General features: G+C 28.4%; 1 protein-coding gene across 1 annotated transcript in view; it reads left to right on the top strand.

Annotated features, from left to right (window-relative positions):
• The first annotated feature begins 1960 nt into the window (after nt 1-1960).
• The window catches only part of LOC101241847 (telomerase protein component 1), a 117578-nt gene continuing 105621 nt past the window's right edge, over nt 1961-13917 (top strand). The window contains exon 1 of the mRNA XM_065796528.1: nt 1961-2996. Within this exon, the coding sequence (XP_065652600.1) occupies nt 2253-2996 (744 nt within the window). The 5' untranslated portion in view covers nt 1961-2252. The remainder of the gene's footprint in view (nt 2997-13917) is intronic.

Below are 13917 nucleotides of genomic sequence, written 5' to 3'. Positions count from 1 at the left end.
GATAATGACAACACATAACTTTTCTTTTCCCACGTTTCACACCCTTTGCAGTATTTTAAAATGACCTCTGTATTACTGCATTTAACTGAACTGCAAAGAGATATTTTTTTAAATATAAATTTTTTTAAAGCTCACAAAAAGTTAGCTGTCATAACATCTTGGCAAACTACTTGAACCCATTCAGTGTCAAAGAATCTAAATTTATCCACCGAAAAAAGATTTCATTAAACTAAATCCAACATTAATGAAACAACCAACTTCTTGAAAGCTTTGTTTGTTCAATTAAAGTTTTTATTTCAGATTTTTTTAAGCAAACCTTTTTAGTATGTTGACCAGTAAGGTTTTCCAGTAGGTTGGCCTGTAAGCTTGCAAACATAGCTTATTTATATTTTGATGTCTAAAAAATTGAACGAAATTTTTAATATAAAATAGCCCAGTTATCAGTCTTTTTTGTTATTTTTTCCGCCATTATGGAATTTTTGATGAGTTTTCAAAGTTTTCTTTTTAAATTAATATAACTATTAAAATTAATAAAACAAATTTTCATCATAGTGAAACATTTTATTCGATACTTCACAGTTTTATTTTTCACTAATGTACCTTAAAGAATCCAAATTTTGCTGGTAGAATTATTTTTAGTACGATAAAAAAATCTGTTGTTTGTGACAGAACAAATATAAAGCTTGCAACAGTTGGAAATACTCTTTCTGTTAAAGGGTAAAGACACAAAAGTTATGACCAAATAAAAACCTCCTCTTTTTGGGGAGGGTGGAAACTTTATTTGGTCATAACTTTTAGACGTAAAAAAATTATTAGATTTAACTTCTGTTGTAGTGGTCTGAGAATGTTTTATTATATGAAAGACTCAGAAAGTATTAAAGTTGAATAAATCCATCCTAGAAACTAATCAAGAAAGCTACTATCTTTAATGATTTTCCAAGCGCACTTTTTATAAGGGCAGACATTAAATAATGAATATAATGCTATACGATGTCAGACAAGCATTGAGAATTTCTATTAAACTATATGAATCAATTCTAAAAGGGAGAGTAGGGAGAAATGGGACGCGCGTAAAGTGATACATTTCAAAATTCCAATTAGGAGAGATATCTAATCAATGTTATTTAATGTAAACAATGAGATTTTTCTATCTCTCTTTAGTAAACTTTGGTTTGTCTCCCTGCGTGTGGTAAAAGCCACATTTTCGAAAAGTACCCAAAAAATAATTTTTAGAGGGATGAAGTGGGGCAAAGAAAAGACCAAATATCACTTTTGTGTAAATTTTTTGTGTAAACCACTTGAATATTTTGATGACGATTACGTTGTTTACAATTTTGATAATTTTTAAATAATAATTATTGTTAAGATGTTGTTACTATTAATATGTAATACTTACTTGCCCCATTTCATGCAATGGCTGTCCCACTTTACCCCAATCACACAGTTCCTCTAAAATCAATAATAGTTGTATATTATATAGTATATACTTTATTAAAACCTGCTGTCAATTTTAGGAAATGGAATCAGTGCTCGAAATGATGCTTTATTTGTTAAAACTTGTTTGGTGCAGTACATACATTATACAAAAAAAAAAATTAAAACTTTTCTAGAAAAATTTTTTAATGTGTCACTTCTCCCCACATCTCAAAGTCCTACATCTCAGTTAATATTTTAATTTCAATTACTATTTTATTATTTTAGTATATTTCAAATTACTAATTTTTTACAAAAATAAAATACAAACTCTCGAGAAAACCCGAGCGGCGATATTAAATGATACTATTGGTACCATTTGGTACCAAACGATGCCAACATAATCTCTAATTGTTTACACTTTACATTTACATAACAGTCTAGAACTGCAGTAGCAAATAAATATTTATTAGCAATTAATAGTAATAGCAAATAAATGCCAATCTTACATACAACAACACAACACAATCAATAGCTCAAATATTTCAAAAAGTGGAAATAGAACAAAATGGTTTTAACTTCGCGTAATACAAGTTATTTAACGTAATTAACAAATAAATTTACAGGTCTGTGTTTTATCAAGTATTAAATATAAATCTTATTTTAAATCGTGCTAAATAACGTTAAGCTAAATGTTTAAGACTCGATACGTTTTTGCGCAAATAATGTTGCAAACAGTTATTGCAAAATAATATTTTGTCTGCCGATTGTGCCAATTGTTTACAAATACCTGGGAGCGATGTCTAGCTAAATTTTTTGTATATGGCTATAATAAAAAAATGGATTTAAAAGTAAAGAAACTCGAAAATGCTCTTTTAAAGCAGCAAAATTTAAATTCAAATCTTGTTTCAAAAGTATATCTAGGAAGTTTACGTAATAGTTCTTTATTGAATAATACACAAACAGTTGCAGCAAAACTTTCAAATAATTTTGGAAGACAAGATAATAACGTCTTATTTGGAAATAATTTAGTTTCGAAACAAAATAAAAAATTATTAGAATCCAAAGATATTAGTCATTTAAAACAGGCATCGAAACCTAATTTGTTTTCAAAAAATGATCTGGGAATTCAGTCTAATTTATTAACTGATAAAAAGATTTTAAAGCCGAACTTATTTCTAAAAAATCTTTCGTGTAAAAGCCTAACTCTCAATTCTCCATCAGTTTTTATTAATCAATATTCAAATGTATTAGTTCCGAATCTTTTTTCTGAAGAATTAGCAAAATGTACTTATAAAAAAGTTGTGGTTAAAAGCAAAAAGCCTATTTCAAAAAAATGCAAAGTTAAAGATGTCAAAAAAACCATTGCAACTTGTACTGATGTTTCAGTTAAAGAAAATGTACTTAATGATGACACTTTACATCATGACACATACGAGTTTTCATTTCAAATTAGCGATCTAGAAGATTCTTATGATTCTTATAACTTTTTAAATGAAAAAACTGAAGAAAATGAATTCATTGATAAACCTAGTAGTTGTGATTTAAAAAAGATAGAACAGAAAAATTTAAATGTTAAAAAGGTATATCCTTTTTTTTATTTTTTCTATTTTTGAGTTTGTTTAAGTGATTATGCTTGTTTCTTACAACGCTTAACGTAGGTTGCATATATCGCCACTCATGTATGAGCACTAGTGAGTTTAATATCACTTATATACAAACCTTACTTGACAAGTTATCACTAGAGAATAAAAATATAGTTCTTTTAGGAGACTTCAACATTAATCTTTTAAAATATGACTCCTGCAATGATGTTTCTAACTTTCTAGATCTTATGTGCTCTTTCTCCCTCTTCCCATTAATTACTCAACCAACCAGAATTACGCCAAAATCAAAGACTCTCATAGATAATATATTTGTAAACTTTCACACTCCAAATACTAAATCAGGCAACCTAACAGTATGTCTTGCTGACCATCTTGTTCAGTTCATATCCTTTCCATCCAAGAACTTAAAACAGTCTCATTCCAAATTATATCGTAGATGTTTTAAAAATTTTGATGAAAAAAGTTTTTTAAAAGACCTTAAAGAAACTGATTGGCTTTCAATAAATCATTTAAACTACTGTGTTAATAACTCTACTTCAAAGTTTTTGGATGCACTTAAAAGATTACTTGATAGTCACACCCCTTTTAAAATGTCAACCAAAAAAACTAATAAATCTTTATCAAAGCCATGGATTACTAATGGAATCATTATGTCAATACAAATTAAAAATAAGTTGCACAAGAAGTTTATAAAATGTAAAATGAGAATTTAAAGCTAAAATGCTTTCAAAAATTCAAATATTACAGAAATCAAATTAGTAACCTACTGCGATACTCAAAAAAATCATATTATTCAACCTACTTTAATGAAAAGTTAAATAACCTTAAAAATACCTGGAAAGGAATAAGGAGTATTATTTATATTAAATCAAAGATCAACAATAATATAGATAGTTTAAATATCAATAATAAAACTATAACTAACAAGAAAATAATTGCAAACACTTTTAATGATTACTTCTCTTCAATTGCAGATAAACTTTCTAAAGAAATTATACCTCCTAGATTTCACTTCAGCCACTATTTGAAAAATCAAAATCTTGATACTTTTTTTATATCTCCAGTTACTCCTCAAGAAGTAAATGACTATATTTCCCTCTTGAATCCAAAAAAAAGCACCGGTCCCAATAGCATTCCTTCAAAAATAATGACCTTAGCATCTCAAGAATTGAGCTTCTCCTTGAGTATTATAATAAATCAATCTTTTCAATCAGGGATATTCCCTGACTTATTTAAAGTTGCAGAAGTTGTTCCAATTTTTAAAAGCGGCTGTAAACAAGATCCATGTAACTATTGGCCTATATCCTTACTCTCAAATATAGGTAAACTAATTGAAAAATTTATGTATAACAGGCTGCTCAGTTTTTTAAATCTATCATATATAGTCTGCAATTTGGATTCCGAAAGAAACACTCTACTAACCAAGCACTCATAGATATAACTGAAACCATACGTGAGGCTTTGGATCAAAAGCAATTTGCTGGTGGAGTATTTGTTGACCTGCAAAAAGCTTTTGATACTGTCAACCATGAAATTTTATTATCAAAACTGTATCATTATGGTGTAAGGGGAATTGCACTGAACTGGTTTAAGTCATATCTAAACCCTCGTCCACAAAGTGTGACTATTGGTAATATCTCATCCACTACTAAGTTTACATCTATAGGTGTTCCTCAGGGTTCAACTCTGGGTCCGCTTCTTTTCCTTATTTACATAAATGATTTTAACACTTGTATTAAATACTCAAAAGTGTATCATTTTGCTGATGACACTAACCTTCTGATTGTAGATAAGTCTTTAAAAAAGCTAAATAAGTACCTAAATTATGACCTGGCATCACTGGTTCAATGGCTGCGATCAAACAAAATATCTTTGAATGTTGAAAAAACTGAATTAGTTCTATTTAAACCTCAAGGCAAAAAAATTACCAAAAAACTTAATTTTAGAATTAGTGGTCAAAAACTAAATATTGTAGATAAAATAGAATATCTGGGCATATTATTAGATGAAAATCTTTTGTTCATTCAACAAATTAAGTCCATATCAAACAAATTAAGTCGAGCAAATGGAATGCTTACCAAAATAAGGCATTTTGTGAATTATGAAACCCTTATGAATATTTGGCATGCTATTTTTAACTCCCACCTACGCTATGGTTGTCAGATATAGGGGCAAAGTCCATCCATTTATTAAAAAAACCTTACAAATCTCCAGAATAAATCTTTAAGAATAATTCACTTTCAACCTAACAGTTTTTGTTCTGACATACTGTATAATCTTTCTAAAATTTTAAAGTTTGACGAACTTATCTACTTATCAAACTATGTTCTTGTATGGGGCATTGTCCACCATAATACGCCTAGCTGTTTCACTAGCTATTTTAAATTCACAAATGATGTTCATAGTTATAAACTTAGGTCTGTATCTTATTGTAGTCTTACTATGCCTTTAAAACAAACACACAAGTATGGCATAAAGTCAATCAAGTATCAATCAATTCAATGTTGGAACTCTCTTCCTGTTGAAACTAAAAAAATATTCTCCAAAATATCAAATAGAAATGCCTTTATAACCCATGTAAAAAAATTTATCTTCAGTAAAAATTATCAATGAACTATCAGTTATGCAATCACCCCCTAGTTATTCTCTATAACTAAATTTTTAATATAATAAAAGTAACATAGAAATAAATAAAAATAACTCATAAATAAAAATAAAAATAAGAATAAAAATATAAAACCAAAAATAGAAATAAAAATATAAAACCCATAAAATAGAAATAAAAATATAAAACTCATAAAATAAAAATAAAATAGAAATAAAAACATAAAACTAAAAATAAAACATAAAAATATATAAATGTTCATTTAGTCACAGTCAAGTACCCTCATTTTCATCATCATGCAAAGTTATATGGCTCTAAAATTTGTGGCATTACTAAACCATATAACATGTAATAAATAAACAATAAACTATTTTCTATGCAATCGTCCCGCTTAATTCTCTATAACAATTTTTTTTTTTCTTCTTCTTTAATTCATATTCAATTTTTCTATGCTTAGAAAAATGCTGGATCACAACAAAACTCCTATGACTTCTACTTCTTTGACTCTTCTTCCTTTCTTTCCTTCTTTTTACTGTTATATTTTTTGTTATTGATATTGTTATGATTTTTATATTTTTTATTTATTTATTTTTTTTTTGCATTATCCTTATGATAATCACTATAATATATATAGATAAATATATAGTAAAATATATACCTATATATAGTAAAATATATAGATAGTACTTATTATATTACTCTATTTAATATTATTATTACTATTTATTACTATTATTATTACTATTTATTTTTATTTATTTTTTATTACTTATTATTATTATCGTTATTATTATGCTATATTTATACCATCATAGGTCTTTACGCGTCATCAGTTTATAACTGTTTGTAAATGTCCCGCACGATTGTATATATACAGTTATTATTAAAGTGAAAATATATTGATTTGATTTGATTTGATTTGATTTAACTGCTGAATTCCATCTTGCGGGTATAGCAGGACATATTTTTATATTTAAAACATAAGTTTTATATTTAAAAAAAGTTTATAGTAATAGATAAAATGTTTGTGAAATTTGAGATTATTTATTATCAATCTTGAAATCTTCATCCAACAGCCAATAAATCTATGTGAATATAATATTTAAAAACTTATTTTTAAGCCCAATTATTGCATTATATTTACTTCTACTCAAAATGTTTGAGCAAAAAATAATAAAATTCTATTTAACTTTTAAAATTTTATTTTAAATTAAAACAAATGGTTGTCAGTTTTGGAAAAATTAGAAGGAAAAAATATTTATTCTTTAAAACAAATTGTGAGTTTTTAAGAATTAGTCAAATAGGATATGATGTCTGTGAAAGTTTTAACGCATAAGAGCTTTTATATAGTTTAAGTTTATATAATATAGAAATAAATTTTTTTATAAAATTAAATATAGTTTACACTCTAATGCATTTAAATGTCTTAACTCCAAATAACTAGCAGGCTTCGCTCATACTTTTAAGGAGTGTTGGTTCTCACAAGACTGATAGATTAGAAGTTGCTTATACTTAAATGTATTAAAAACTTTATAAGTTTTTGATTTTTTCTGTTACAAACAAAGAATTTTATCATTGTGTTATCTCAAAATTTTGCAATTAATGTGGATATATTAAAATTTGTGTTGATTAGTTAATTTGTTGTATGAAATATTGTATTAATATCTTAAACATTCAAAATTCAGAATACCTAATAAACATGGTTTTTCTCAGGAAAACTTGACAATTTAAATTTACTAGTGTGTAATTTACTAGTGTGTAATTAAAAGCATTTCAAAAAATGAAAAAATGATAATAAAGCATCTAAAAGACTTAAAAAAAAGCATTTAAAAGTGTAATTTTTTCAATTTAACCACCTTTTAAAAATCTAATTTTGGTACTAAAATAAGAATTTTGTTTTAAAAATATCCTATTATTTATATATTTCTACAATTTATATTTTCAGTAATTCCATGTCAAATGACCCAGGTCATGTAACCAGACATCTCACATTTTGCTGATTTTTATACAGTAGAGAGTGCTTAGTAAAATAAGAATTCCTTGAAAATTTTAGCGTTTGGCTCCAAGAATATCCTGAAATACGACTGTTTTCCCTTGAGCAGATATTGGCTAAAAGTATAATGGTCATATTTCAGGATCTCCAGGCCCCTCTTGTCTCCTCAGAATACACTGATTTTGAGCTTTGTAATGCGCCATTATGAAACTCTAAGGTTTGGGAATCCGAGGCCCTGCTGGAGGGTTAAGAATAGAGACAATAATTGAAATCAGCTAACTTAACTTGAGAAAATGAAGTATAAATACCTATTAAAAGCTTTCAAATAAAATTTTATGAAATAGACTATAAATTTTTTTTTTTTATATAAAGATGCCTAAAGTTAATTGGACCGTAATAGGTTGTACAGATAGTACATATAGATTGAATAAATGGAAAAAAGAAGTATGCAATCAACATGAACAAAAGTTAAGCAGAGAAATGTTCTTCATGAGAAAGGCCATTTTTATTATATAAATAACCAGCAGCAAAGAAAAAAAATAAAGAAAGACAGTTTTATATTAAAGCTTTAAGAAGAGAATCTATAAGTAAGTCATTATGGCAGCCAAGAGATAATGATAGGGTATGCTCCATACATATTGTTGATGGAATTCCTTCAACTGCAAACCCTATGCCTACTTTATGTCTTGGATATGAAATAGAAGCTAAAAAAATCTAGAAGAAATTTAATCAAACACTCTATATCATTAAAAAAGCAGAAACTTGACCAAACTGCAGTTACTACTGAACAACCAAGTCATTCTAATGATATTTCAACAGATTTAGATAAAGAAAATAATTTATCAATAGCAAATGTATCAGTATCTGATCATTTGTGTTGTTTAATACAATCAAGTAAAATTTGCAAAGTATGTGTTGACAAGAGCAATTTAATTGAATCACTAATCAGTAAAATAAACATGTTAACATTAACTTGTCTAAAGCATCAAAAGTTATTTGATAGTGTTAAAACGTCAAAAGTTATTTGGTAGTGTTAAAAGTTCAGTATTTACATGGAGGAAAATTAAAACTGATGCTAAAATGAACTTTTACACTGGTTTATTGACAATCAAATTGTTTGAGAGTTTATTTTTACTAATCAAACCATATTTACCAAATTTAGTTTAATGGTCTGGTCCTAAAAAGTTCACTAATTCTAAAAACAAGAAAAAACATGCTTCAATGAAAAAATAAAAAAGCTATCACAAAGAGATGAGGTTTTACTTGTTTTAATCTGATTAAGATTACGAATTCTAAATCAAGACTTATTAGAATCTATTTGTTACAATTTGCCACCTGTTTTTGTGAAAGCTGGTTATCAAAAATGCAGAGTAAATCTTGATTGTGCAGAAGTGTTTATAGAACGTTCAAAGTCCCTTGATAAATAATCAATTACCTGGTCAGACTATAAACATCATAATACATTTAAGTTCTTTATAGGTGTTAGTCCAACTGGGTATATTACATTTCTTCCTTCATGTTATGGAGAAAGAGAAAGTGACAAGTTTCTAACAAGGGACAGTAGTTTATATGATCTACTAGAGCAAGATGACAAAGTTATGGCTGACCGTGGTTTTTAAATACAAGAAGATTTGATTTTAAATTTTTGTACTTTAGTTTTTCCACCTGGTGCCTGCTTGAAAAGTCAATTAACCACCAAAGAAGTTCAAAAAACTAAACATGTTGCAAATTTAAGAATACATGTAGAGCGAGCTTAACCATATTAAAATGTACAGAATTCTAAATGGAAGTTTGTCAATCAGCATGCTACAACATGCAGATGACATTTTATTAATGTGTGGTGCACTCTGTAATTTAAAACCAATGCTTATAGCAGACTCTAAACCAAAAATTGTTACTCATTAAATAAATTTTTTGTTTCACTTCGTTTGTTTTTTGTAAAAAGTTTTAAATTTTTTTTTGTTTTATTATTACTTATACATGTATATTAACTATTCAATGTGTTCTTTTAGGTTATTAATATTGTCTAATCTCCTTGACAATGTTTAGCTACTTTTACCTTTGGAGGAAGTTTTATAGAATCTTTCATATTAATAGCTTATTTCTATCTTATTGTTAGTTATTTGTAAGATATATGGTATATTTGTTTCAAGCTTTATGTAATGCAAAAAGTATTATATGATTTTATGAAAATTTTTCAAACTTAACTTGTATTTTTCCTATATTTTTAACGCATACTTTGAAAAAGGAAGTTAACAATTGAACTCAATAAATATTGAATAAATATATAAAAAAGTGGAAACAAAGGAACTCAATAAATATAATAAAGGTTTATTGGTTAATCAGAGTTCAAATAATTTACTTCCTAATCTCAATTGGTGTATTGATAAAATGAAATTAAACAAATTGAAAGAATTTCTTACTTTTTGCCTATGGCATATCTAAAGTAACTGCAGTTGTAAAGTAGCTCCACTGTAGTTAATTAGCTAGCTAATAAGACACTGATTTTTGCAATAAAGAAATCAATTTTTTGTCTTTGACTTTGACACAAACGACTTCTTTAACTGTGACTGCTATTTGGGTTATCGGTCTTACTTTTTTTATGTCTTAGGGATCATCCATAAAATGCTTACGCTTGGATAGGAGAGAGGGGATCTGCAAATAGCATATATGAGATAGGGGGGGCTGGGAATCAATTGATAAAGTAAGGAGACACTAATTTAAAAATAATATCATAAAATATTGGGAAGATAGATTAAAAGCATAGGTACTTTTAGGGAGGTAGAGGGCACTCAAATAAGCGTACAGCAAAATGCGTGGTGAGGTGGGTATGTAAGAGGGTTGAAATAAAAGCATAAGTACTTTATGGGCGACCCCTTACGTCTTTTTGTGATGAGAAGTCAAAATTGTCATTTATGGAGTAGCCCTAATAACAAAATAGCATCATTAATTTTTAAAATTAATGCCAAACCTAGAAATCGATGTCAATTGTCAAATACAATCCCAGGACTATTTTATGCTTCAAAATAAAATGAATAATTTATTTTGGTTTTCATTATTTTCTGCAATCATATCTATTCCATTTTACAAATTTTCAAGATTGTCCTAGTACTTTCTGAAATGAGTCAAATTTGTGACATTTAATTTTATTAGAAGGTTCAACCTTTTAACCGTCTAAATTTAAAACCTATAATTAATAAGTTTAAAATAAGTAATTTAGATTTGCGTATTGCCTATCTTCATGAAACTATGAAAGTGTAAGAAAATCGAGACCCCGCAGGAAGAGGAGCGATTCTAGGGAAAATATGAGGAGGGAGGGGGGGAAGGCAAATCCATAAAAAGTACTGACTGCTTTTTTAAAAGAAAAAAAGTCTTAAATGCCCGACTAGCTACTATATTCCTAAATCATTGCAGAAACTTTTAAATATTATTCAATCAATTAAAACAAAGACCATAAAAACATAAATTATATGTAAAAGCAGTGAAAGTAGCAGTGGCATTCCACCTCAATACATGCTTTAGGACAGCAATCACATAACATTATCCGATCTGGACTTGTTCAAATATAAGGATGTTCATAATCCAGGTCAAGTTCGCATTCATTTAAAGTAAGATTTTTATGTTGTCCTTTTATTTTTACATAAAACACATTCATTGCTTCAACTTCAATTGTACGACTATGTTTCAAGGCTGGAATATTCGATTTAGTAAAGGTCAGTCCTGATATTTTTTGGTTTAGTGACCAAAAGTTGTGGTACCCATCAACAGCTTTTTTAATTTTTTACATATTTGTTGGTACCTGGTGTGCCTTAGAGGCAGTTATAACACCTTTTCCATAGTGATACCAATGTTCATTTTCATTTTGACCCTGTGATAATATTTCAATTTGATTTATATTCTCAATAGACATGTTTACTTTTAAACTTGTAAAAAATGATGAAGAAGTAGAAATTACATTTTTAATGCTTGGTAAATCAATTGGTGGCATATCAACTTTTTTCAAAACTTCTAGAATAAAGTCTATTTTGGGTTTTGGAACAGCAGTAAACAAAATGCTTGTTGGAGCAATTTTCTCAAGAGCAGAAGCTACATCATTGATATTTAAAGTGCTACTTCTTTCCGAGATGGCAGCCATTCATTTGAAGTGCTTGTACATGCAGGGTTTGTTAGACCATTTCTTACATCAGCCTTCACTCTATACATTATTGCAGCAACAAGTTTGACCCATGCCAACCATGCATGTACTATGACAGGGTTTTATTTTCGCACTTTTTTCTAATACCAACCACAGTTTATGATATGTATCATTGATAGATTGTGATCTCCAACATTCTGATGTAGTTATGACCTGGTAAACTAAGGCACTTAAGAGGCTGAAGCCAGGAAGATTTATAATAACTGTATGCTTTTAAGTTTTTATAGCCACTTAAGTCTTTACTTCCGAGTTCTGATGGGTTAAACATTAAATAATTAAATATATCAGGATATAACAACATTGGCCAGAATGGCATACCTTCTGTTCATCTATCCAGCCATTAAGAGTTTTAAACGGATCAGGTATATGCATATGGTCTAATTTTAGTTTCAAATTATATTCTTATAGTAAATCTGCTTCAACTTCTACTGCTGTTTTTATTGGTAGAACATTGTTTTCCATTGCAGCAAATACATGAGCCACTAGCTGTTCTTTTTTACCATTTAACTTTAATCCCCTTAACTTCAGACTTTTTTAACTCTTCAATTTTCATCTTTGAAATCATATCTTATTCCATAATTATTTTTATAGTAAATATTTGTTTTAGCAGTGTTAGTTAGATGTTTATATATCAAGTGAATATTGTATATTATGAATAATGGAAGTATCACTTTATCCCTCCTATTAGAGTCCAGAGCTCTTACAGGGTGGCCAGTGATCCTTGAAAACCTGGAAATGTCCTGGAATTTGATAGGTCCTGGTAAAGTCCTGGAAAAACTTCCCTTTTAGCATCAAGTCCTGGAAATCCTGGAACATTTTTTTGGAATTAGTTCAATATTTTGTTATCATGTTTTTGTCTTCTACAGAAATATTAATATTGCGTAGATTTCTACTGAATTTATTATGTATTTTCTGAAACGCAAAAATTTTTTTGTTAACTGTTACTGTCAGTATTATTAACATCTACTAATTATTTATGAAGTATAATATGCAGCTGATATAAAGACAAAGAAAAAGACAAAGAACTGTCATTTTCAAACAGAATGGCTGTACAACAAAAAATTTTCTTCTTGGGGAAAAAGATCTAGTTGGTGCAGAATGGATATTGATACATCTAACATGGGAATATCTGCCTTGGATTCTCATGAAACTGGTAAGAAGCATAAGTTTAATGCAAAGACACATAATGCAGCAGATATATTCTTTACTTGTAGTTTATAGGTATTTTCTTTGGATTTAAGATTTTTTACTTTTATTTAAATATATATTTCCTGAATTTTGAAAATTGATTGGCTGTGTTCTTTATAGAATAAAATCATCTGACAGAGAAGCAGCTATCAGTAATATAAAAGTTCTCCTAATTCATTAAAATATATAAGCTATAAATCAGCACAGCTTACTATTGAGGATCTTCAATCTCCAGCTCTGGTTACCAAGGCAGAAATAATATGGGCCTTGAATATAATAATGCCACATTTTCCTTTAAGACTGTGCTTAACATTTAAATGAAATATTCAAGTTCATATTCTCTGACAGCACAATAACATCAAAGTTTGCATTAACCAAAACGAAATGTGGTTACCTTATTAATTTTGGATTAGCGCCATATTATCGAGACCAGCTTTTTTCTGATGTCAGAGCATCACCAATCTTTGTTTTATCATATGATGAGAGTAGGAATGCTTCACCTTTGTTTCCGAATGAAATGGTTCAAAACAAGGAAGTATCCACTCTGAAATTCAAGGGTCTTGCTGAGAGATTAAGTGCATTAAAATGGCTTTCAACTGACAATGCAGATAATGCAAAACAACAGTATGATGAATTTGTTAGTGCAGAATGTGTTCAATTTAGTGAAAAATTTGAGTCCTTTAATGAATTAACTGATACTGTTGATAAATTTCTTGGTGTTATTTGCACAAAACTCAAAAGTATTCAGCATCGTGGAAAGTCTGCGCTATCATTTTTGTTTTATCTCATGGCCAATCTGCAATAGAACGAAGATTCAGTGTTAACAAGCAGTTGCTAGTAGAGAATCTACAAGAGAGATCTCTAGTTTCCCAAAGAACAGTTTATGACCACATCAATTCCCATGACATTATTATTC

Source organism: Hydra vulgaris, chromosome 04 (assembly GCF_038396675.1).
Source record: "Hydra vulgaris chromosome 04, alternate assembly HydraT2T_AEP".
Taxonomy (NCBI): domain Eukaryota; kingdom Metazoa; phylum Cnidaria; class Hydrozoa; order Anthoathecata; family Hydridae; genus Hydra; species Hydra vulgaris.
The sequence above is the reverse complement of the archived record's forward strand: the minus strand, read 5'-3'. Positions and strand labels throughout refer to the sequence as shown.